General features: G+C 48.3%; 3 protein-coding genes across 4 annotated transcripts in view; 1 reads left to right on the plus strand and 2 right to left on the minus strand.

Annotated features, from left to right (window-relative positions):
- Positions 1-2,934, minus strand: part of LOC308276743 (cadherin-related family member 3-like) — a gene marked incomplete at both ends in the record, with an annotated part of 70,010 nt that extends 67,076 nt beyond the window's left edge. Inside the window, one exon of the mRNA XM_080715583.1 lies at positions 2,861-2,934. Coding sequence (XP_080571709.1) covers positions 2,861-2,934 — 74 coding nt within the window. The remainder of the gene's footprint in view (positions 1-2,860) is intronic.
- A 228-nt stretch (positions 2,935-3,162) lies between these two features.
- On the plus strand, positions 3,163-11,646 carry LOC308276744 (uncharacterized protein C3orf49; the record flags this gene model as incomplete). The annotated part of the gene is made up of 5 exons (XM_080715584.1): positions 3,163-3,287; positions 4,206-4,474; positions 7,325-7,449; positions 10,934-11,047; positions 11,449-11,646. The coding sequence occupies 5 exons, from the start codon at positions 3,163-3,165 to the stop codon at positions 11,644-11,646; spliced, it is 831 nt and encodes a 276-aa protein (XP_080571710.1).
- Positions 11,647-12,989: 1,343 nt separating this feature from the next.
- On the minus strand, positions 12,990-20,452 carry THOC7 (THO complex subunit 7; the record flags this gene model as incomplete). Of its 2 annotated transcripts, none has more annotated exons than XM_080715804.1 (7): positions 20,367-20,452; positions 19,163-19,284; positions 18,791-18,877; positions 16,118-16,175; positions 14,598-14,664; positions 14,439-14,508; positions 12,990-13,057 (listed from the first exon to the last, which is right to left on the minus strand). In XM_080715804.1, the coding sequence occupies exons 2-7, from the start codon at positions 19,269-19,271 to the stop codon at positions 12,990-12,992; spliced, it is 459 nt and encodes a 152-aa protein (XP_080571930.1). In that variant the 5' UTR covers positions 19,272-19,284; positions 20,367-20,452. The 2 variants fall into 2 exon arrangements, with proteins under 2 accessions (XP_080571930.1, XP_080571929.1); XM_080715803.1 differs by having other exon boundaries at positions 19,163-19,290.
- Between the last annotated feature and the right edge of the window lie 2,856 nt (positions 20,453-23,308).

Genomic DNA, 23,308 nt, shown 5'->3' on the forward strand with positions numbered 1-23,308 from the left:
CTATTAGTATCGGTAGCTTAGAGATGAGAAAACAGACCCAGACAGGTTTTGTGACTTAAGGAGACCACACAGCGGGGCTGGAACAAGGACCCAGGAGCATTTCCCACACCCCCTCTAGCCCCTCAGTGCACGAGATGGTGTGGGGAGGGAGGGGTTGGGCCACATGCCCGGCCCTTTTGAGTTTTCATTTATTTTTCTCCCCAGCTAAGTTACCTGGGGCTGGCCTTGAACCTGTGATCCTCCTGTCTCTGCCTCCCAAGTACTGGGGTGGCAGGCCCGCATCCATGCCCAGCTGCTGCAGCTTACATAGTGCCAGGCATGTTAAGTTCCTCCTCCCCTCCTCCTCCTCCTCCTCCTGCTCCTCCTCCTCTTCCTTCTCCTCCTCCTCCTCCTCTTCCTCCTCCTCTTCCTCCTCCTCTTCCTCCTCCTCTTCCTCCTCCTCTTCCTCCTCTTCCTCCTCCTCCTCTTCTTCTTCTTCCTCCTCCTCCTCCTCTTCCTCCTCCTCTTCCTCCTCCTCCTCTTCCTCCTCCTCCTTCTTCTTCTTCTTCTTCTTCTTCTTCTTCTTCTCCTTCTCCTTCTCCTTCCTTCTCTCTCTCTCTCTCTCTCTCTCTCTCTCTCTCTCTCTCTCTCTCTCTCTCTCTCTCTCTCTGTGTGGAATTGAACCCACAGTCCCAGGCACATTAAGTACCCCCCTCCTCCTTTCTTTCTCCTTCTTTTTCTCCTCCTACACACTCTTTTCTGTCTACCTCTCTCTCTCCATCCCTCTCTCTCTCTTTTAGAAATTGAACCCCAAGTCCCAGCCATGTTAAACTCACACTTTACCACTGAGTTACATTGCCAGCACCCCCCCCCCCGCAACCTTTTTTTTTTTTTTTTTTTTTTTCAGTACTGAGGGTAGAACCCAGGGGCATTTTACCTCTGAGCTACACCTCCAGCCCTATTTTTTGTGTATGTGTGTGGTACTGGGGATGGAACCCGGGGGCTTTCTACCTCCAGGCTATACTCCCAGACCTATTTTATATTTTATTTGGAAACAGGGTCTCGCTAAGTGCGATACCACGCCCAGCACCCCCAGCCCTATTTTTTTTTTTTTTTCCAGGTCTGGGGATGGAACCCAAGGGCATTTGGTTTCCAAGCTACACCCTCTGCCCTGTTTTTTTATTTTTTATTTTGAAACAGGATCTCATGAAGTTGGGGAGGGCCTCCCTAAGTAGCCGAGGCTGTCCACAAACTGTGATCCTCCAGTCTCAGCCTCAAATGCTGGGGTGACAAGCATGCACCACCACACCCGGCTTAGGGCCTCACTGAGTTGCAGAGGGCCTCACGTAGCTGAGGCTGGCTGTGAACCACGGTCCTCCTGTCTCAGCCTCCCAAATGCTGGGATTGCAAGCGTGCGCCACGCCCAACCACACCATCTTAAGCTCTTTTTCCCAGTAACTAGAACATACAAGCCCCTCGCTACTCAAAGTGTGGCCTGTGGACCCACACCATTAGCACCACCTGAGAATCTGTTAGACAACTATATTCTCCAATCCCATCCCAAACATACTGGGCCCAAACGACATCTTCACAAGATCCCCACGTGAAATTCTGAGATACCTAACACCGACTGCTGATAAATACAGACAAAGAAAGAGGAACACTTGTCTCTTTACCTTTCTGGAGTTTTCCTTCTGAAGACCTCCAATCAGTCCAGTCAGACTGAACCACTCCAAGGCCCATGAGCTTGATGGGAGCAAAGCCTAGTGTCTACTGCCCCCTTGTGGTAGAATTCCACCTAGGAAGATCTGCTCAAGTCCAGGAAATAAATTCGCAGAAAAGATGGAACCGAAGCCCGGCGTGGTGGCGCACGCTTGTCATCCCGGCATTCGGGAGGCTGAGACGGGAGGATCGCGGTTCGTGGACAGCCTCCGCTACTTAGTGAGGTCCTCTGCAACTCAGTGAGACCCTGTTTCAAAAAATAAAAAGACTAGCCGGGCGTGGCGGCGCATGCTTGTAATCCCAGCGCTTGGGAGGCTGAGACAGGAGGATGGCACAGGTTGGAAGCCAGCCTCAGCTACTTAGTGAGACCCTATTTCCAAACAAAGTATAAAACAGGCCTGGGAGTATATCCCGGAGATAGAAAAGCCCCTGGGTTCTACCCCAATACCAATAATAATAATAATAATAATAATAATAATAATAGACTAAAAAATAGGGCTTGGGTGTAGGGTTCTATCCCAATACTACTACTAATACTAATACTAATACTAATAGACAAAAAAATAGGGCTTGGGTGTAGGGTTCTACCCCAATACTATTACTACTACTACTACTACTAATAATAATAATAATAAATAGGGCTTGGGTGTAGCTCAGAGGTAGAAAGCCCCTGAGTTCCATCTCAGTACCGCAAAAAAAAAAAAAAAAAAAAAAAAAAATTAAGTAGGGCTGGGGTTGTAGCCTAGAGGTAGAATGCCCCTTGGGCTCAATGCCCAGTAACACACACACACACACACACACACACACACACACACACACACACGGAACTCACAGGACAGGTGGCCCAGGTTTCACTTTTCAGCCATGTGCTTCAAGGGAACCTACAAAATCCCAAGATGTAATGAAACAGCCCAAGCGCTTCCTCAAAGAACCAGCGGCGTCTTCCCGTGTGTCCCACGGAAGAGAACAGCCCGGAGCTCTAGGTGGGGGTTCGGGGGGGGGGGGGGTTCTGTGATCCACAGATCGCTGGCCGGCCGAGCCTGTCCTTCCCCTTGGAATTCAAGCGCACACATCAGAGTGTGACTGCCAATTAGTACATGATTTTTCTTTTAATTGTCAACCCAAAGGGGAAGCGTTGGACGATCGCCCTGATGCCTACACCTGCGTCTTCCGAGAACTGCCAAAGGATTCAGCAGACTCCCATGGAATTTCCCACTGGGCCGCCAAGTGCATCACTGGCGACCTCTGTGACGCCGTCCGCAGGGCCAGGTCCGCCCATGAGGCCTTTAGACCTGCCGGGGAAGGAAGGGGAGATTCCAAAGTTTTCCGACCTACTTCACCCCCGAACATCCCAGAAATGAGCCCAGTGTGCCCTCGCTGGCCAGGTGATTTCACTGGAAATTCTGAAGCCCGAGGGCTGAAGAAATCCAAACCGGGCCACCACGGGCAAAAGTGACAGCGATGGACCGTTCTCCGCTGTATTTACCAGAAGCCCGTAAGGTTGCCGATGGGAAAGTTGGCCAGCATCGAAGGTTCCAGCAACCCAGGAAGAAAAATGGCCTGTTCAAAAGGAAAGGGATTGAAAGGTAGGGAGTGGAGACTTTTTCTTTGCTGTTGAATGAGAGTTGGGGGATTATTTTTCTTCACTGAACAAAATCCTGTGATGATTTGAGAAGGTAACATCTCTTTCCTTCTTTCTTTCTTTCCTTCTTTCCTTCTTTCTTTCTTTTTTTTTTTTGTTCTTTCTTGCTTTCATTCTGTTTTGAGGTACAGGGGGTTGAACCCAGGGACATTCTACCTTTCAGCTACCCCCTCTAGCCCTATTATTTTATTCCTTATTTTGAAAACAAGGTCTCACTGAGTTGCGGAGGGCCTCACTAATTAGCTGAGGTTGGTCACCAACCTGCAATCCTCCTGTCTCAGCCTCCCAAGTACTGAGATTACAAGCGTGCGCCATCGTGCCCGGCCCATAGCTGGGATTTTACTCTGAGAAATGAAGGTTTATGTTCACACAAAAGTCTATACACAAATGTTTATAGGAGATTTGTCCACAACAGCCCCAAGCTGGAAACAACTGGAATATCCTTTGATGAGTGAAGGCTTCATACAAACTGAGACACATCTATTCAGCGGAATACTACTCACCCAAAAAAAGGACTCTTGAGAGCCGGGCGCGGTGGCGCACGCTCGTAATCCCGGCATTCGGGAGGCTGAGACCTGGAGGATCGCGGTTCGCGAACAGCCTCAGCTACTTAGTGAGGCCCTCTGCAACTCAGTGAGACCCGGTTTCAAAATAAAGAATAGAAAACAGGGCTGGGGGTTGAATGTCCCTGGGTTCTATCCTGGTATGGGGAAAAAAAATATTACCCGTGATTTGATTCTTTGGTGTTCATGTTTTGGAGGCCTATAATGTGTTCACCTTGGACGCTTTGATCTCATAAACCTAGATCCCCCCTTGTGCACGTGTCAGCGTCCTCCATGCACCTTGCTTTTATTGCGTTGAGGTGGCGCAGGGCCGTGTCTACCAACCTGTTGAAGCAGAACGTGCTGGTCCCTGGAGAGGACTCGTCCAGTGAGAGCGACGTGGCGTTTGATGACAGCCGGCAAAGCCCGAAAAGAAACCTGATCAAGAGGGCGAAGGTCGCTCTCGGGAGGCTGCTGCCCCACGGTGACAGGGGCCAGCCACCCAGCGCCGGCCTCCTGCCTCGGATCGTCCAGGGGCTGCCTTCCTCCAAGCTCTTCACCAAACCCAGGGCCAGGAAGCCCCAGAATGGTAATTAACAGCCAGTTATCATGAGCCTCGGCCAGGTGAGCTGGTGGTGCGCACACCTGTAATCCCAGGACCTGGGAGGCGGAGACAGGGGGATCACAGGTTTGAGGTTAGGCCTCGGCAGTGTGGCGAGACCCTGTGTCAAAATTAAAAAAAAAAAAAAAAAAAAAAAGCCAGGCGCGGTGGGGCATACTTGTAATCCCAGCACTTGGGAGGCTGAGACAGGAGGATCGCGGTTCGCCGACAGCCTCAGCTACTGCTTAGTGAGGCCCTTTGCAACTCACTGAGACCCTGTTTCAAAATAAAGACTAAAAAGTAGGGCTGGGGGTGTAGCTCAGAGGTAGAATGCCCCTGGGTCCCATCCCCAGTACTGCAAAAAAATTTTAAAAAAAATTTTTAAGAATAAAAAAAATAGGGCTGGGGGTAAAGCTGAGCGGTAGAATGACCCTGGGTTCCATCCCCAGTACAGAGAGAGAAAGAAAGAAAGAAAGAAAGAAAGAAAGAAAGAAAGAAAGAAAGAAAGAAAGAAAGAAAGAAAGAAAGAAAGGCTTAGGCTGATGCTGACTGCCTCCCAAAAGCCACAGGGCAGGCGGAGCAGCCCCCAGGCAGAGGCTGCAGGAGGTGCTTGGGTCTCTGGGGGCGTGCCCTCAGGGGCATAGGCCCCGCCCCTTTCCGGGTCATAAGTGAGCCCTTAGCCCCGCCCCGTGCCCCCCAGAGCTTCCAGGTCCTGCACCTGCCTGGGGCGGAGACCCTGTCCTCTGAGGTGAGGACAGAGGCCAGGGCCTGAGGGCACACTTCCTGCGCTCAGCTAGAGGCGGTGACACAGGCCGCGTGTGTGTGTGTGTGTGTGTGTGCGCGTGTGTGTGTGTGTGTGTGTGTGTGTGTGTGTGTGTGCGCGCGCGTCCGCGGCAGGGGCCTTTGGCACACAAGACCCTCTAGGCGCTGCCCGGCGGACCATAGCCCGAGTCGCGGCCAGCCACAAATCCTCTCCTCCAGTGGCCGCCTCACTGCAGCTGCATCAAGCAAAATCCTCATTTTCATCCCCCACCACCACTTTTTTTTTTCTTTTTTTTTTGCCGTAGTGGGGATGGAACCTCTACCGGTAGTGGAAAATGGCTTTGGTATTCATTGCCAAAATGTGAAAAGCAGTGAGGGCCTGGGTGCTGCGCGGGCGCTCGGGCAGGGAGGGGCGCAGCTGCTACATTGCAGAGTCCCTCGCTCTCTCTCTCTGCCCTTCGTTCTAATGATTAACCTAGAGTAGAAGCCTTAGAGACAATCGAAGCCTTTAGCCTAAAAACACAGAGAGGCAATGACTGCCTCTGTTGACCTCCTCTCTCTGTGGCCCGGCCTGGGTGTAGGAAAGGTGAGTCCATGTGCTGCTCGGAAGCACCCCAGTTGATGAGCGAACAACGCTGCCCAATACATAGAGGCGAAGGCAGGGGATTCTCGAGCCCCCACTTAGTAAGCGCGCTGTCCGGAGACAGAGGCACCGCCTGGCCCGTTGCCTTGGCCACGCTGATGAGAACATACCAATACTAAATCTGCCCAAGGGCTGGGGTCCCAGAAGGGGCAGAGTTCCATTTTCGGGCTCTCCAGCGTGCGTGCCAGCACGCTGCTTTTTCCTTCTCTATTTCCTACTGATTTTGTAATATTTATTAAGGCTGCACGGAGCAGCCTATTAGTTTTAATTGTTCTGTTCAACAAACTTTAGTTGAATAAGAAAAGGAGCCCTTGGCACCGTTTAAACCGTAACGGAACCCAGGGGCATTCTATCTTCACGCCACACCCCCAGCCCTATTTTTGATTCTTTGTTTTGAAACAGGGTCTCACTGAGTTGTAGAGGGCCTCACTAAGGAGCCAAGGCTCTCAGCAAACCTGTGATCCTTCTGTCTCAGCCTCCCAAGTACTGGGATAATAAGCGACCACACCCGGCTCCCCCCACCTTTTTTAATTTATTTTTTGTGGTACTACCTCCGGGGTATACTCCCAGACCTATTTTCTACTTTTCTTGGAAACAGGGTCTCACTAAGTTGCTGAGAGCCTAAGTAGCTGAGGCTGGCTTTGAACCTGTACGATCCTCCTGTCTCAGCCTCCCAAGCGTGGGAATTACAAGCCTGCGCCACCACGCCCGGCTCCCCACCTTTTTTTAATAAAAGGAGGGTAACGTCAAGTTCAGCACCTTTTATAGAAAATGACATGATCTTGTTTTGACCACATAGATTGTGTGTGTGTGTGTGTGTGTGTGTGTGTGTGTGTGTGTGTGTGTGTTTTACTGGGAATGGAACCCAGGGGTCTTCTACCTCCAAACCTCCAAACTATACCTCCAGCTCTGTTTTATTCTTTTATTTTAGAAACAGGGTTTCACTAAGTTACTGAGGCTGGCTTTGAACCTGCAATCCTCCTGTCTCAGACTCCCCAGTACTGGATTACAAGCATGCACCATCATTCCCGGCTCAACTTCAGCAATTTAGTGAGGCACTCAGCAACTTAGCAAGACTGTTTCAAAACAGGGAAGAAAAAAAAAAAAAACTAAGCCGGGCGTGATGACGCACGCTTGTCATCCCAGCATTCGGGAGGCCGAGACAGGAGGATCGCGGTTCCGCGGCCAGCCTCAGCTACTTAGCGAGGCCCTCTGCAACTCAGTGAGACCCTGTTTCAAAATAAAGACTAAAAAAATAGGGCTGGGGGTAGAGCTGGGAGGTAGAATGCCCCTGGGTTGAATTTCTAGAACAAAGCAAAACGCAAGCATCTGTAGGCGCAGCTGCAGTCGCCGGCTTCCCAGCACCTTGACGGTGGGAAGCTGTGTTTGCAGTTGTGGTCCTCACAGGCCCCCTTTTCTTCTTCTTTCTCTAGCGAGGATACAACTTGACCTTGTGGAAGCAGAGACAGAGGAGATAAGGCAAGGAGACACTCTGCTCCGGGCCAGGAGGACCACCAGGCGGCTCTCTGTGGCATCTCTCCCCTCAGGGCTGCCAAAGGTATCAATGCAAAAACAAATATAACTCTGTGGATTAATTCCGTTTTGGTGGCTGTGGGTTTTGCAAAAAAACAAAAACAAAAACAAAAACAAACAAACAAAAAAAACGGTGCTCACCTATGCTAAGTTCCCCTTTATTTATTTATTTTTTTGGTGGTACTGGGGATGAAACCCAGACGCCTTCTACCTCCGGGCTATACTCTCAGACCTTTTTTATATTTTATTTGGAAACAGGGTCTCACTAGGTTGCCGAGAGCCTCACTAAGTAGCCGAGGCTGGCTTCGAACCCGTGCGATCCTCCTGTCTCAGCCTCCCAAGCGCGGGGATGACAAGCGTGCGCCACCACGCCCGGTCCCCCTTTAAATTGGCTGCGGATGTCCCTTCACCAATGAGAGAGAGAGAGAGAGAGAAAGGGAGAGAGAGAGAGAGAGAGAAAGGGAGAGAGAAAGGGAGAGAGAAAGGAAGGAAGGGAGAGAGAGAGAGGGTTTTCCGGGCCAGACTCCTGTACTACGAGGCTCAGACTGTGCAGTTTCTCCCACCATCTGGGCAACTGTTTGCTCGGTACTGACTTACTGTACTACTCAAATGCCACGTTAGCATCGTAGCCATCTGCTCCATCCGTGCAGAGGTGGGGAGAGGAGTTCACGAGATCCGTGATAGCCAATAAAGGTTCTAAGAGCACGCACGTGCTCATCGTCTACTCAAGTAGCCACTGGCCGTGTGCGGCTTCTGAGACTTGGAAATGTGCGGCCGAGAGGCTGAATTTAATTTTTTTAATTTTTTTTTTTTTTGGTTAAAATTAAAAGTGAATTTGTTACGGTTTGAAATGGTGGGGGTTCTTTTTCTTATTCAACTAAGGTTGGTTGAATAGAAAAATTAACGGGCCGCTCAGTGCAGCTTTAACAAACCTTTAGTACAAAATTAGTAGGAAATAGATAGGTAGGAAATAGAGAAGAGAAAAAAAAGCAGCGTGCTGGCCCGCATGCCGGGGAGCCCGAAAATGGAACTCCGGCCCCTTTTGGGGACCCCAACCTTTAAATAGACTTTGTATTGGTATCTTTCTCATCAGCGTTACCAGGGCAATGGGCTAGTTACTTATTCCTTAGCCAGGTGGTGCCTCTTGGTCTCCGGACAGTGCACTACTAAGTGCAAGGGTCAAGAATCCACCTGGCCCTCGGCTCTATTGTACTGGGCAGTATTGGTTGCTCATCAACTAGGGTGCTTTGAAGCCGCACACAAAGTTTACCTTTCCTATGCCCAGGCCAGATCCCAGAGGAGAGGAGGTAAACTGAGGCACCTGTTGCCTCTATTGTAGTTTTAGGGCTAACGGCTTCAGTTGACTCTAAGGCCTTTACTATAGGTTAATGAAGGGCAAAGACAGAGAGGACCTCTGCCTTGTAACCGCTGCCGCCCCCTCCCTGCCTGAGCGCCTGCGCAGCACCTAGGCTCTGACTATATTTCACATTTTGGAAATTATCAAAGCAATTTTCCAACCAAGTATACCAGCACCTTAATACATTTTGATGCCTCTTCCCAATACTGGTACAGAATTGACTGGAAGCCGGGTGTGACGGTGCAGGCTTGTAATCCAGTACGTGGGAGGCTTCGATGGGGGATCTCGCTATCACATGTAATCATAATGCACCAAGGAAAAAGGAAAAATATGTCAACTCAGTTATCTTTTTTGTTGTGTGGTGTATGGTGCTGCGGATGGAGCCCAGGGGCATTCTGCCTCTGAGCTATACTCCCAGCCCTATTTTTATTCTTTATTTTGAAACAGGGTCTCACTAAGTTGCTGAGGCTGGCTGAGAACCTGCGATCCTCCTGTCTCAGCCTCCCAACTACTGGGATTACAAGTGTGTCCCACCATGGTAAAGCTTTCTTAATAAAAAAAGATAATATAAACTTGGCTCTAATTAAATAAGAATTTCTGGGCATCAAAAGAAATTAAATGTCAACTGTTTATGGAGGGTCTTGTTTAGCTTTTTAATCATTCACATTATAAAAAATTAGGATATTTCAGCCAGGCGTGGTGGCGCACGCTTGTCATCCCAGCATTCGGGAGGCTGAGACCGGAGGATCACGGTTCGTGGACAGCCTCAGCCACTTAGTGAGGCCCTCTGCAACTCAGCGAGACCTGGTTTCAAAATAAAGAAAAAAAATAGGGCAGGGGGTGTAGCTCCGAGGTTGAATGCCCCTGAGTTCCATCCCCAAACCCCCCACACACACAAAAAAAAAAATTAGGATATTTCAATTTTTTTGTGTGGTACTGGAGAGTGAACTCAGGGGCATTCTACCTGAGCTACACCCCCAGCCCCATTTTTGAAAAGGGGTGTCACTGGAAAGGGCTTCACTAAGTAGTAGCTGAGGCTGGCCTTGAACCTGCAATCCTCCTGTCTCAGCCTCCCAAACACTAGGATTACAAGTGTGCACCACCACACCTGGCTCAAAATGAGGATATTTCAAAAATTTTAAAAATCTCGATTTTCAACTTTCTTTTGAAAACTAAACAGATTTGACTGGGTATAATCCCAGTACTTGGGAGGCTGAGACAACCAAATGGCAGGTTCTAAGCTAGCCTAGAATGCCCCTGGGTTTCACTTCCAGTATCAGAACAAACAAGCAAACAAAAAACAAAAGAAAAATAAGATTTGGAGACCCAAGGCTGCCCGCACCTCCTCAGGGCAGCCCACAGAGGCTGGGAAGAGGTGCCCTCTGTATCAAAGGCCTGTCCCTCCAGGCCCCGTAGCTCCAGGCGATCCTGGTGTCTAAGCACCAGACTCTCCAACAGCTATAGTCAGTGGACACAGAAAAAAACTTAGTAACTACCCAGTGTGGGTAGAGGCTTAGTACAAAGAACAGTAGGTTTGCCCAGAGAGAAAATAGAGAAGGCCCTGCCCTGGGCGTTTGGGCCCCGGGCAAGCTGGCCGGGCAGCAGAGACACAGCAGATTCTATTTCCTTTGTTGAGCAAAGGGTACGACCCTGATGTGCTCCCAAATCCTACTGTGCAATTTTGACAATAGTCCTCGTGCTAATTATTAAGCACCCGGGAAAGAAGAGTGAGCCCGGTAAGTCTAAAAAGGACATATTAGCCAGGAGCCGTGACCTCGGAAGGGCTTCCGAGGGCAACACGTTTAGCACACGGATACCTACAGCCGGTGAGCTGGGGACTGTGGGAGAAAGTACCACAGCTTTCTTCTGAGGCTTGAAGTCACAAAATAAGGACACCTGCAGCGAGACCAAGGTAACAACTGGCGCCTGTGCTAATGAGCTTTCTGGGGCACGGGGCACAAAGGAGATACGCGGGGCGTGGAGAACAATACCGATACAGGTCTCCAACGCCACGCTGCCCCGCAGCCCGGGTTTACTTGCTAAGAGGATGTCCGAGGGAGGGACCAGGATTCTTATTTAAGTGCCAGTGCAGAGCTAAGGGTGCCATTTCCTAATCAGCTGTGTTTGGGGCCTTTTTTTTTTTTTACAACAGGTGCCATATTCAGCCAAGAAAAGAGCGCACTTTCCAGCCCTTAAGAAAAAGAAACGTGGCGTGGAGAGCATCCTTCGAAAATCAGACTTTACAGTGGGAGAACTTCAGATGCAGGTAGTGGGCCAGGGCTGCACGGGACCCGGCTCAGCTGCACACGCAGCTGGGACGTGCGATGTAACTACAGTCAGCGTTAAGAAACCATGTTCCTGGGGGGTGTCCCGAGGGGCTCCGGGTTTGCTAAGGGCGCTGGGATGGCGCTGTGTGCCTGATAAATAGTAAGCAGATCCTATCACGATGCAGGCAGGCACAGCGGCTCCCTCTGAGAAGCTATGACCTACTCTTTGCCACTGGGTGGTAAATGTTTGCTTTCAAGCTCTGTTTGCTCCGCCTTGAATTAGAATAATACTTTGGGACTTGCAAAATGTCCACGTTTCTGGAACTCATCTCTCTGGCAAAGGAAGCGTCTCTCTCTGGTTTTGACAGGTCTCCCGTGCCCGGTTTCGCCTCTGCCATAGGTGGACGACCTCATAGAAACGGTGGCTGATAAATCCAGGCAACTCCTGGCCCAGAGGCACGCGGAGCTGCAGCAGTGCGAGTTCCTGGGAGATGAGATCCTTCAGTCTTCCAAGCAGTTCCAGAGGGTCTCCACGAGGACCCGGAGGAAGTACAGGCTGAGGAACGTGTGCTTCCCTTTCACCTGCTGCTGCTCCTGATTTTGTTTCTGTCTACATTAACAGCCCTCTTTGTAGAGCTTTTTTTTTTTTTTGGCGGTACTGGGAATGGTACCCAGGGGCATTCAACCTCCGAGAGGTACCCCCAGCCCTATTTTTTTTTCCTTTTATTTTTTTGGTGGCACTGGGGTTCCTGGAAACCCTTCTCCAGCCTACATTCCCAGACCTATTTTATGTGTTTTTTTTTAATTTGGGAACAGGGTCTCTTAAGCCAGCACGACTGGCCTCGAACCTGCGTGATCCTCCTGTCTCCACCTCCCAAGCGCGGGGATGACAAGCGTGCGCCACCACGCCCGGCTTAATCCTTTTTTTTTTTTTTTTTTTTTTTTTGGTGGTACTGGGGTTCCTGGAAGCCCTTCTACCTCCGGGCTACACTCCCAGACCTATTTTTACATTTTTTTATATTTGGAAACAGGGTCTCCTGTCTCTGCCTCCCAAGCGCGGGAATGACAAGCGTGCACCACCACGCCCGGCTTAATCCTTTTCTTTTTGAAACAGGGTCTCACTGAGTTGCGAAGGGCCCAAGTAGCCGAGGCTGTAGGCGAACTACACTCCTCCATCTCAGCCTCCCAATGCTCAGATTGTAAGAGTGCGCCACCACACGTGGCAGGAGATTTTGATCTGTTGATACATCTTAGTGAATTAACCCATGGGAGGGTCAGGTTTATAATATTCTGCTTGGGCCCTTTAAGAAAAAACACCCATTTTCAAAAACTGATTTTGAATTCTGAGTCCACAGAAGTCAAAGTTGGCCCCGTAATCCATACTGATGATGGAAAATAGAAACACTTGTCAGGACACAGCAATTCTGCAAATAAGTTTCTCCCATGACCTGCCAGGAGAAAGTAAAAGAAGTATCAAAAGACCAGCCGGGCGGGGGCACGCTCGTCACCCCAGCATTCGGGAGGCTGAGGCCGGAGGATCGCGGTTCGGGGCCAGCCTCGGCTACTTAGTGAGGCCCTCTGCAACTCAGTGAGACCCTGTTTCAAAATAAAGAATAAAAAAGAGGGCTCTAGAATACCCTGGGTTCCACCCCCAGTACCACAAAACAAACAAACAAATAAAACTGCCTGGAATGCTGAGGGACAAACATCCAGCTTGAAGACAGTTTATTAAACATTTCTGGATACTGTCTCCTACCTTTTACATAAAAAAACTGCATTGCAATACAAACAGATACGCTGAAGCCTTGTTTCTCTGTGTGAAGGCATACTAATGAGATGAACATTCATGCTGAAAGCAAAGTCCTTCCCTGCACAACACGCTGACACGCTGAGGGCCCGCGGCCCTGTCGCCGTCCCGGGCACGCCGAGTGGTCAGCCCGGCTACGGCTTCGGATCTGCTTCCGTCCTGGTTTCTTGAGCTTCTTCGACCTCTGACAGCTTCTCGTCGTCTGTAAGTGAGGAAGAAACACAAGGCCTAAGTCTCGTGTGCCCAAGTTTCTATGCACCACATACATAAAAACAATTTGATTTTTTTTATTAGCCAATATATTTAAAGCAAGGAGGGCAAGAAGTGCAGCCCGTGACTGGGACGGCCTGCAAAAATGTTTTGGTTTGGTAGGTGCTGCTTTGCTGTCGTTTGCTAGTTAAATCAAATTTTAAATTTGTGTGTGAGAATTCACTAAATAAATAAATAAATCCAAAGTCGGCGTGGTGGCGCGTGCTTGTCACCCCAGCCTTCGGGAGGCTGAGGCCAGAGGATCGCGGTTCGCGGCCAGCCTCGGCTACTGAGTGAGGCCCTCCGCAACTCAGTGAGACCCGGTTTCAAAGTAAAGAATAAAAACTCGGGATCGGGGCGTAGTTCGGAGGTAGAATGGCCCTGGGTTCCATCCCCAGAACTGCTAAATAAATAAATAAATAAAATAATAAATAAAAAAATAAATAAATCCAGATCTTGGGCTTGTTTTTTTTTAAGCAATCACAGATCAAGTAACACAGAGATTCCCAGTGGGCTCCAACTGATACAAAGAGTAAGCCTCCGGTTCCTCCAGAGAGCCGCCATCCTCCGGTAGGCAAATGATCTAGGTAGAGACTGATCGTCAGCGCCTGCCTGGGTCCAGAATCATTACTTTACCATAACAGACTATAAAAAAACAAGATAAATGCCCTGTCTAGCATCATTGAAGTTTTATTTAAACCCCTAGATGTATTTTTTTTTTTTTTTTTTTTTTGGTGGTACTGGGGTTCCTGGAAGCCCTTCTACCTCCGGGCTACACTCCCAGACCTATTTTTACATTTTTATTTGGAAACAGGGTCTCCTAAGCCAGCGCGCGCGGCTGGCTTCGAACCTGCGCGATCCTCCTGTCTCCGCCTCCCAAGCGCGGGGATTACAAGCGTGCGCCGCCACGCCCGGCATCCTAGATGTATATTTAAAACACACTATTAACTACAAATCATGAGTGTCCGCATATGCTCAGTTGAACACAATAGTGCGCGCCTCCGCCACCCGGCAACACTTCTGTTGGGAACATGAGGTGACCCTCTCTCGTGGCTGTTCCAAAAGGCGCTCCTCTTAGTCAGTCATTTAGATTTTCTTTTTTCATTTTGGTGGTACTGGGGTTCCTGGAAGCCCTTCTACCTCCGGGCTACACTCCCAGACCCATTTTACATTTTTATTTGGAAACAGGGTCTCCTAAGCCAGCGCGCGCGGCTGGCTTCGAACCCGCGCCATCCTCCTGTCTCCGCCTCCCAAGCGCGGGGATGACAAGCGTGGCCACCGCGCCGGGCACTATAATCTTCCCAAGCATTCATTCCAAGACAACTTCTACTTACTTTCCAGCGTCTGCTGCAGCTCGTGGATGGTACTAAGAAGAACATGAAATTGTTTCCGTCTCAATTCCAGCTGTGTCAACAAGAAGAAAAACTTAGACAAGTTACTCTACGAGCACGCGCAGGCGCACAGGTATAGTGCAAAGGGCGCTGCACAGATACCTTATCTTCAACGCTTTCTTTAATATGCGAAAGGTGCTCTAATTCCTTTCCCAGAGCCTCAAGTTCCCTGAAAACGGAAAAAATCCAAAGCAAAACAAGTTACATCTCACTGCGTGGGGGAACGGGATTTGTAATTAATATCAAACTTTCTAGGTACTAAATAGCACTGAAAGATCAAAAATGGACAAGGAATTATAATACTCCAGCACGGTGAGACTTTCACGCACAGAACTTGCTCTGAACTCCTAAATATGAACTCTCTGCAATATAGCTATACATGAGAGGTTTAGATAGAGTTTTAAGTACAGGTAAACAGATTAAATAAAGTACCCAGACTCAAGAAGACCCCTTCATTTTTGGCATACTAACTCCAAGTTTTTCTTTGCGTTAATGAAATAACACTGATTAATAGAAACACCCTTTGGTGGTAGTGGGGTTCCTGGAGACCCTTCTACCTCTGGGCTGCACGCCCAGACCCATTTTTACACTGTTTTTTTTTTTTTTTTAATTGGGAAACAGGGTCTCTTAAGCACCTGCGCGATCCTCCTAATTCCGCCACCCAAGCGCGGGGATGACAAGCATGCCTGCGCCACCACGCCCAGCCCTAGAAACACCCTTTGAACCTCACCCCCTGGCCTCCATCTCCATTCCCTTCTCCAGCGCTGACTCAGGTAAGCACCATTCCGATCCCTTTTTAAGGATATATTTGTATTTCTGAATAATATACATTATAATATTTGGGAGAGGGACCGTAACTTTTATAAATGGTATTTATTCTGTATATATTTTGGAAAATTAGGAACAAGGTAAAATTCAGGCCATCTTTCTTTTCACTGATTTTGTTTTGGGATCAGTGTTTTCCAAGCGTACTCTTTTTCTCCACGGCAGTGAGAATCGTATCTTATGGACAGAATATACTCCATTCATTCACTTTCCCACTGGGACACATTCCGTGCATTTATTTTATTTTATTATTTTTTTTGGTGGTACTGGGGTTCCTGGAAGCCCTTCTATCTCCGGGCTACACTCCCAGACCTATTTTTACATTTTTATTTGGAAACAGGGTCTCCTAAGCCAGCGCGCGCGCGGCTGGCCTCGAACCTGCGCGATCCTCCTGTCTCCGCCTCCCCAGCGCGGGGATTACAAGCGTGCGCCACCACGCCCGGCAATTTTAGACCTATAGGTAGTAAGGTTGAAAGGAGATAAAGATCTAACCATGCAATATTAGGATATATAATACTGGAGACATCAATACTTCGTCTTGACACATATATTTCTATAAAAAGGAAATGTATAAGCCGGGCGTGGTGGCGGGATATTGTAATCTCAGTGCTCGGGAGGCTGAGCCAGGAGAATCACAGGTTCAAGGCCAGCCTCGGCAACACAGCGAGAGGGCCCGGAGCATGTCTCAGAGGTCGATGCCCCTGGGTTCAATCTTGGGTTAAAAGCACAGGAGAGCACAGGAGAGCCGGCCCGCGGCGCGGAAAGGCCAGCTCTGCAGAGCGGCGCTGCGGTCTTACTTCAGGGTCTCGTGCCGGTCCGGGTGGTGCTGGATCACTTTGGCCAAAGCGTCGTACTCTGAAAGACACAGAATGTTCACCGAAGTAAGCTTTCTTTGAACAGGGGCTACGCACACTCCGCGTGGAACATCACGGGTCGCTCCTGCTCGCTTTCAGAGGCATGACAGGCCTCTGTGTTCTGGACTCGCCCAGAACACAGCGACCGGCCGAGCTGACCTGGGCCAGGAGCGGCCGCAGAGGACCAGCGAGGGAGGTGATGGGCTGAGTGTCCGTGGAGCATCTGGGGACGGCTCTGAGAAGGATCTACTCGCTGAGGTGGAAGTGTGTGTGCGCGAGCGTGAGTGTGCCCGGCTAAAGACAGCGCGCGCGCGCGTGTGTGTGTGTGAATGTGTGAGTGTGTGTGTTACTGGGGGTGGAACCCAGGGGCTTTTCTACCTCCGGGCTATACTCCCACACCTATTTTATACTTTGCTGGGATTACAAGCAGGCCCCACCACGCCCGGCTAAAGACGCCTTTTAAAAAGGAAAATAAGCCAGGCACGATGGCGGATACTTGTCATCCCAGGACTTGGGAGGCTGAGACAGGAGGATCACAGGTTCACAGCCAGCCTCAGCTACTTAGTGAGGCCCGCCGCAATTTAGTGAAATCTGTTTCAAAATAAAGGATTAAAAAAAAAAAAGAATGCCCAAAAAGGGGAAAGTGAACTTCATCTCAATTGGCTCATTAGAAAGGGACGTTCAAGCCGGGCGTGGTGGCGCACACTTGTCATCCCTGCGCTTGGGAGGCTGAGACAGGAGGACCGCAAGGGTTCGAAGCCAGCCTCAGCAGCTGAGTGAGGTTCTCAACAACTCAGTGAGACCCTGTTTCCAAATAAAATAGAAAATAGGCCTGGAGGTATGGCTTACAGGTAGAAGGCCCCTGGGTTCCACCCCCAGTAGCACAAAAATAAGTGAAGTTCAGTGTTTTAAAACACAGCATATGTTTTTTAAAATATTTTTGCATTCCAAAATAATGTGTTATCAGTATAAAACAAAAGGAAGGCTTAGGCCATAAATACCCACAACTGCCAAACACCACTGACAGTTTCTCTTTTCTTCTAGTTTTTTATTTATAAATTATCATGGTTGTGATTATACATTTTTAAATTTTTACTTTCTCCAATTTGCATAGAGGAGCAACATATGTGAATATATTATATAAACAATATATATGTATATGAATAATCCTATCATTAAAATTATTTTCTGTCTTAATGAGTTTTTTCTTTCTTTTTTTTTTTTTTTGGTGGTACTTGGGATGGAACCCTTCTACCTCCGGGCTACACTCCCAGACCTATTTTATATTTTATTTGGAAACAGGGTCTCTTAAGCCAGCAAGGCTGGCTTCAAACCTGTGCAATCCTCCTGTCTCTACCTCCTAAGTGCAGGGATTACAAGCGTGCACCACCACGTCTGGCTTAATGAGTTGTTTTAAAATCAGTAAATACCCTAATTTAAATTATTATTATTTTTTTTTTTTTTTTTTGGTGGTAGTGGGGGTGGAACCCAGGGGCTTTCTACCTCCAGGCTATACTCCCAGACCCATTTTATATTTTATTTGGAAACAGGGTCTCACTAAGTTGCTGAGAGCCTCACTAAGTAGCTGAGGCTGGCTTCGAACCCGTGCGATCCTCCTGTCTCAGCCTCCCAAGCGCGGGGATTACAAGCGTGCACCACCACGCCCGGCCTAATTTAAATTAATTGTTAAGGTTAAATTAGTGGATTCTTTAAAACAAAGGAGATTAGAGCAAAAGCAAACTTCAACCTTTTTCTTATTATATATTTAAGCATCCTGCAAATATTTGCTTGCTTTGTACTTTATAAAGACCCACTAGGTCTAAATTCTTTTTTTTTTTTTTTTGCAGTAAAAAAAAAAAAAACCCAGGACAATCTACCTCTGAGCTACACCTCCAGCCCTGTTTTTTATTCTTTATTTTGAAACAAGGTCTCACTAAATTGCAGAGTGCTCTCACTAAGTACCTGTGATCCTCCTGTCTCCTCCCGAATTTTGGGATTACAAGCGTGCACCACTACGCCTGGCTAAATTCATTTATTTTATTTTATTTCATTATTTTATTTTGTTTTATTTTTTGTGGTATTGTGGATGGAACACAGGGACTTTCTATCCCCGGGATACACTCTCAAACCTATTTTATACTATTTGGAAACAGGGTCTCACTACGTTGCCGAGGGTCTCACTAAGCTGCCGAGGCTGGCTTCGAACCTGCGCGATCCTCCTGCCTCAGCCTCCCAAGCGTGGGGGTTACAAGCATGCGCCACCACGCCTGGCTTAAATTCATTTTTTAAAGTAGACCCATAATCAAACAAAATCTTAAATCTAGTGTACTTATGTAAATGATCTTTGCTGATTTACCATGCCATTATTTAGGCAAACGGGTCTAAAGACAGAAAAAAATTAATACTAAAGAGTACTTAGATAATTAATATATTTCAGTAAAAGCATTTTTCAGCACAACCTTCCTTTATTTTAAAATGTGGCTCCTAATTCTTTTTTTTTTGTGTGTGTGTAAATTAAATGAATGCTGGCGGCAGACTTGACCTCACAACATTAAAAACTGCATGAAAATACGAGTCGATGGTACGGCTTCACACTAAGGCTCCCAAAGCCCTTACCCTGGCGATTTTTTCGGATTCGTTTTGCTTGAAGAATCTGCTTTTTGCACTCAGCGATTTTTTCGTGTGCGCCAGCAATGCTGCATTCTATAGAAAAAGGTTTTTTCATTATTAAAGTTGGAACATGCGTAATCTCCATCCGTTTTCAATTTTAAAATGTGTCTTCAAATTGAAATCCCATTGCCAACAAAACGGACACTGGCATTAAAAAAAAGCTGTACTCCCAAGCAACACATTTTTTTTTTAGCTAACATTTTCCGTCTATATTCTATTGATACACAATAATTGTTATTTTATCCCCAACCAAGGAAACCCGTTAGCAGATATTTCCCCCTTTAGGTCTTAAGCGTCCGTTACTTTGCGTTTCTTTACCTATTTCCTTGTAGATTTTCTCATAGTTTTCCATCTCTCTGAGGTTCATATCATACACCAGCAAAGTCTTGCCCATGGAGAACTCGCACTGACACAGCGTGCTCAGCATCCGCTGGTACTGGCTGTACCTAGTGGAAGAGAATAAACGGGAGAGAAAGCGTTTGTGGACCGCCGGAGCTCAGCTGTCACGATCCGGGCAGAGAGCTCCTCGTTAAATCACACCGAGCTCGCAGACAAATACTATGTTATTTTAAATAACTTAGAATATTCATCTCAGGTTCTCTTTTTCCAAATGCGGTATGTTTGACTTTAGAAACGGCTTTAGTTACGAATGCCAGATGGGACTGTTGTTCTTATTAATAAGAGGCGTAAATCAAATTTGAATGGTCTAAATTACTTAAAAAATATGTTGACTAAAGAGCTGCTCGTCTTGTTGATTCTGTTCTCACAACTTTTTTATTCTACATAGTACAGTTACTTATTCATGTGGAAAATGAAGCCTCTAATTGAGGAAAAATTTTCTGCTAAAAAAGTAAATACAGGCGCGCACGCTTGTCATCCCGGCATTCGGGAGGCTGAGACCGGAGGATCGCGGTTCGCGGCCAGCCTCAGCTGCTTAGTGAGGCCCAATGCAACTCAGTGAGAGCCTGTTTAAAAATAAAGAATAAAAAATAGGGCAGGGGGTGTAGCTCAGAGGTCGAATGCTGCAGGGTTCCATCCCCAGACCCGCAAAAAAAAAAAAAAGTAAATATAGCTGCACTTGGTGGTACATGACTGTGATCCATCCTAGTACTGGTAGGTTGAGAAAGAAGGATCGCAGGTTCGAGTTCAATTTCTAATACCAAAACAACAACAACAAAAAAAAAACCTAGTGCATAAGTGTGTGTGTGTGTGTGTGTGTGTGTGTGTGTGTGTGTTGTAGCAACAACTTTCTATTAACTCATTAATACAGAAGAAAATTTCATTCGGCTATTTTATTTTGTTTAAGTAAATATTTAAAAGTGAGCAAACTAAGGAGCCTGACTCTCATCTCATTTCTTCTTCTCTCCGCGTTCTGCGTGTTTGATGAACCTAAGAGCCCTCCGAAGAGCAGGCCAGGGAAGAGATCTACATTCGATTCATCCTAATGGGAAGGCGAGGGAGGAAGAGGGCGCTGGCCAGGAGCGCGACGACCGACCCCTCCTCCTGGGGCCCAGAGTGGCACCACTTGCTGAAGCTCTTCACCAGGAGGTTGATTCTGCGGTCGTCTCCGGCGCCATCTCCGTCGATCAGGAGCCGCTTGCGGATGACCTCGTCTGCAACGAGAAGGACGGCGTGTAAGTTCAAGTGACCAGCTGGCCCCTGGTTGTTTTCTAGGACCATAAGCAGGACCACACTCATTTGCTCTCGTACAAAAAGGGTACTGAACGCACGCTTGTCATCCCAGCACTCGGGAGGCTGAGACAGGAGGATCACAGGTTCACAGCCAGCCTCAGCTACTTAGTGAGGCCCTCGGTAACTCAGTGAGACCCCGTGTCAAAATAAAGAATAAAAATAGGGCGTAGATTGGAGGTAGAATGCCCCCGGGTTCAATCCTTAGTACCACACAAAGAAAAATAAATAAGTAAAAGAAAAGAAAATAGAGCTGGGGATACAGCTCAGAGGTAGAATGCCTCTCAGTTCAGTTCCTTGCACCCCCCAAAAAAGTGTTGATAAGAGTGCTGGGAAATGCATTCGCATACGCTGAAGGAACGTGATACTCTCTTAGGAGTGCTGCACAAAACACAAAACGGTGCGCGCACCTTCCTGACTTCCCAATGCCAACCCTAGGAGCTCGTTTTTTAGGGACGTGTGCACCCATGCGCACAAACACACGGACAGGGTGTTCAAACACACGGACAGGGTGTTCCTGGTGGTGTCTGTAGTAGGAAGATTGTAACCCTAAGCGTTCAGGAAGCAGCTGGCTCAGGTGTCAAGCGTTCAGAGCCAAGAGAGGAGTACCAGAGCGCAGCCCGCTGCCAGCAGACGCACTTGGACACATTCAGAAGAGCACGCGAGCCGGAGGGGCATGCGGGGCCCGCCATCGGCGGAGAGATGGGAGGCCATGTGCGCGCCAGGCACCCGCCAGTGTGGAAGGCATCCGTGGGATTCCTAAGCAACTGGTGCCGGCGGCTGGCTCTGGTGGGAGTGGCTACATCCAGAGAGGGGGACAGCGTAACTTTCTTCCACGCCGTTGTACAGCTTTTGTTGTTGTCTATTATTTTTTGGGGGGTGGGGGTTAGTTTCCTTTCTAACCAAACACATCTTTTAAAGAGAATTTTAAAATGTAAAGCAAATTCCTGGAGAGTCTGCACGATGAGTCAGCGGCAGAGCCTCGCAACAATGGCTCCTGTGTGTAGGCACCCGGATTTCTGGGCGCAGGTGCAGCGGAGATAAGCTCCGGTAGGCAGATGTCTCTCGTTTTAAAATACACTCTGTGATAACATCAGATACACGTTTTGAGAATGGGGCTGGCTGGCAGCGTCAGGGCTTGGGAGGGAGCCTCGACTATCCGCTTATCAGGTGTTTTAACCGTACATTTTAAAATACAAAGTAGTGGATTCCATTTTTAGCCATCAACGGTGTTATTTGGAGAGACTGAGACAGACAAAACATCGTCCTCGAAGAGATTAAAGTACAGAAAATGAATTCTAAAACAAAACGAAGGGCACCTGTGCCCCGGGTGAGGCCGACCGGCGTGCTGATGCCCCCGATGCCTCGGCTGGCCTCGTGTCTGGTCTCCATTCCCCCCCAAACCCGTCTTCTGCCCAGGCGCCTGGGCCTCCTACTGGACCAGCGACTGGGGATTCTAGTGCAAGTGCATTCTGGGAGCAGGCCGAAGGCATCTGCGGCAAGCGGGGGCGGGCGCCCTGGCCCAGGGGGAAGCTATTACCAGACCTGGTATTTCAAGATTGGTAACTAAAATGTTCAAAACACGTTGTGTGGTCGCTCTAGCCGCACATGTTAAGAACGGTACACTTTTGCATATGTATGTAATACTTCCATTAGGAAAGTTCCTCAGCCAGCTGGGCCGGGGGCGCACGCTTGTCACCCCAGCATTCTGGAGGCCAAGACAGGAGGATTTTGGTTCACGAACAGCTTGAGCTACTTAGTGAGGCCCTTTGCAACTCAGTGAGACCCTGTTTCAAAATAAAGAATAAAACACAGAGCTAGGGGTGTAGCTTGGGGGTCGAATGCCCCTGGGTTCCATTCCCGGTACCACACACACACACAAAAGAAAGTTCTTCAAAAACATCAGAACACTGGACAGACCAATCCAGCAAGTCTCTGGACCACCTCGCCCTCTCTGCTTGGCAGGAAGCCCCAGGGGCCAGTCCTGCCTGCCCATGCTGCGCTCTGCTCAGCGTCTCCTACGGTCTGACACATGCAGATGCTAGTAGGGCAGGGGGTGTAGTTCAGAGGTTGAATGCCTCTGGGTTCCATCCCCAGACCCTCAAAAAAATAAAAATAAAAAATAAAAAAAAGAATAAAAATAGGCTGGGGTGTAGTATAGAAGATAGAATGCCCCTGGGTACCATCCCTAGGACCGCAAAAAATAAATAAATAAATCGTTACCAAAAGGGGGATAGTAAAAGGGTCAGGAGAACTGGGTGAAAGGGGGAGAATATCTTTTTGGTTTTTTCTTTTTTGTGTGTGTGTTGGGTGCGTGTGTTGGGGATGGAACCCGGGAGCATTCTACCTCCACGCTACACCCCCAGTCCTACTTTATTTTGAAACGGTCTCACTAGGTTGGTAAGTCTTCTTGCTGAGACTGTCCTAGAACCTGTGAACCTCCTGTCTGGGCCTCCCAAGTACTGGTATTACAAGTGTGAACCACCACGCCCGGCTACCATTGCTATTTTTTTTTTTTTTTTTTTTTTTGGTGGTACTGGGGTTCCTGGAAGCCCTTCTACCTCCGGGCTACACTCCCAGACCTATTTTTATACTTTTTATTTGGAAACAGGGTCTCCTAAGCCAGCACGTGTGGCTGGCTTCGAACCTGCGCGATCCTCCTGTCTCTGCCTCCCAAGCGTGGGGATGACAAGCGTGCGCCACCACGCCCGGCTACCATTGCTATTTTTAATGACACCTTATTAATTAACTCCATGCCATACACACCTAAACCAT

The sequence above is a fragment of the Muscardinus avellanarius genome (genome assembly GCF_963383645.1).
Source record: "Muscardinus avellanarius genome assembly, chromosome: 18".
In the NCBI taxonomy this organism is placed as follows: domain Eukaryota; kingdom Metazoa; phylum Chordata; class Mammalia; order Rodentia; family Gliridae; genus Muscardinus; species Muscardinus avellanarius.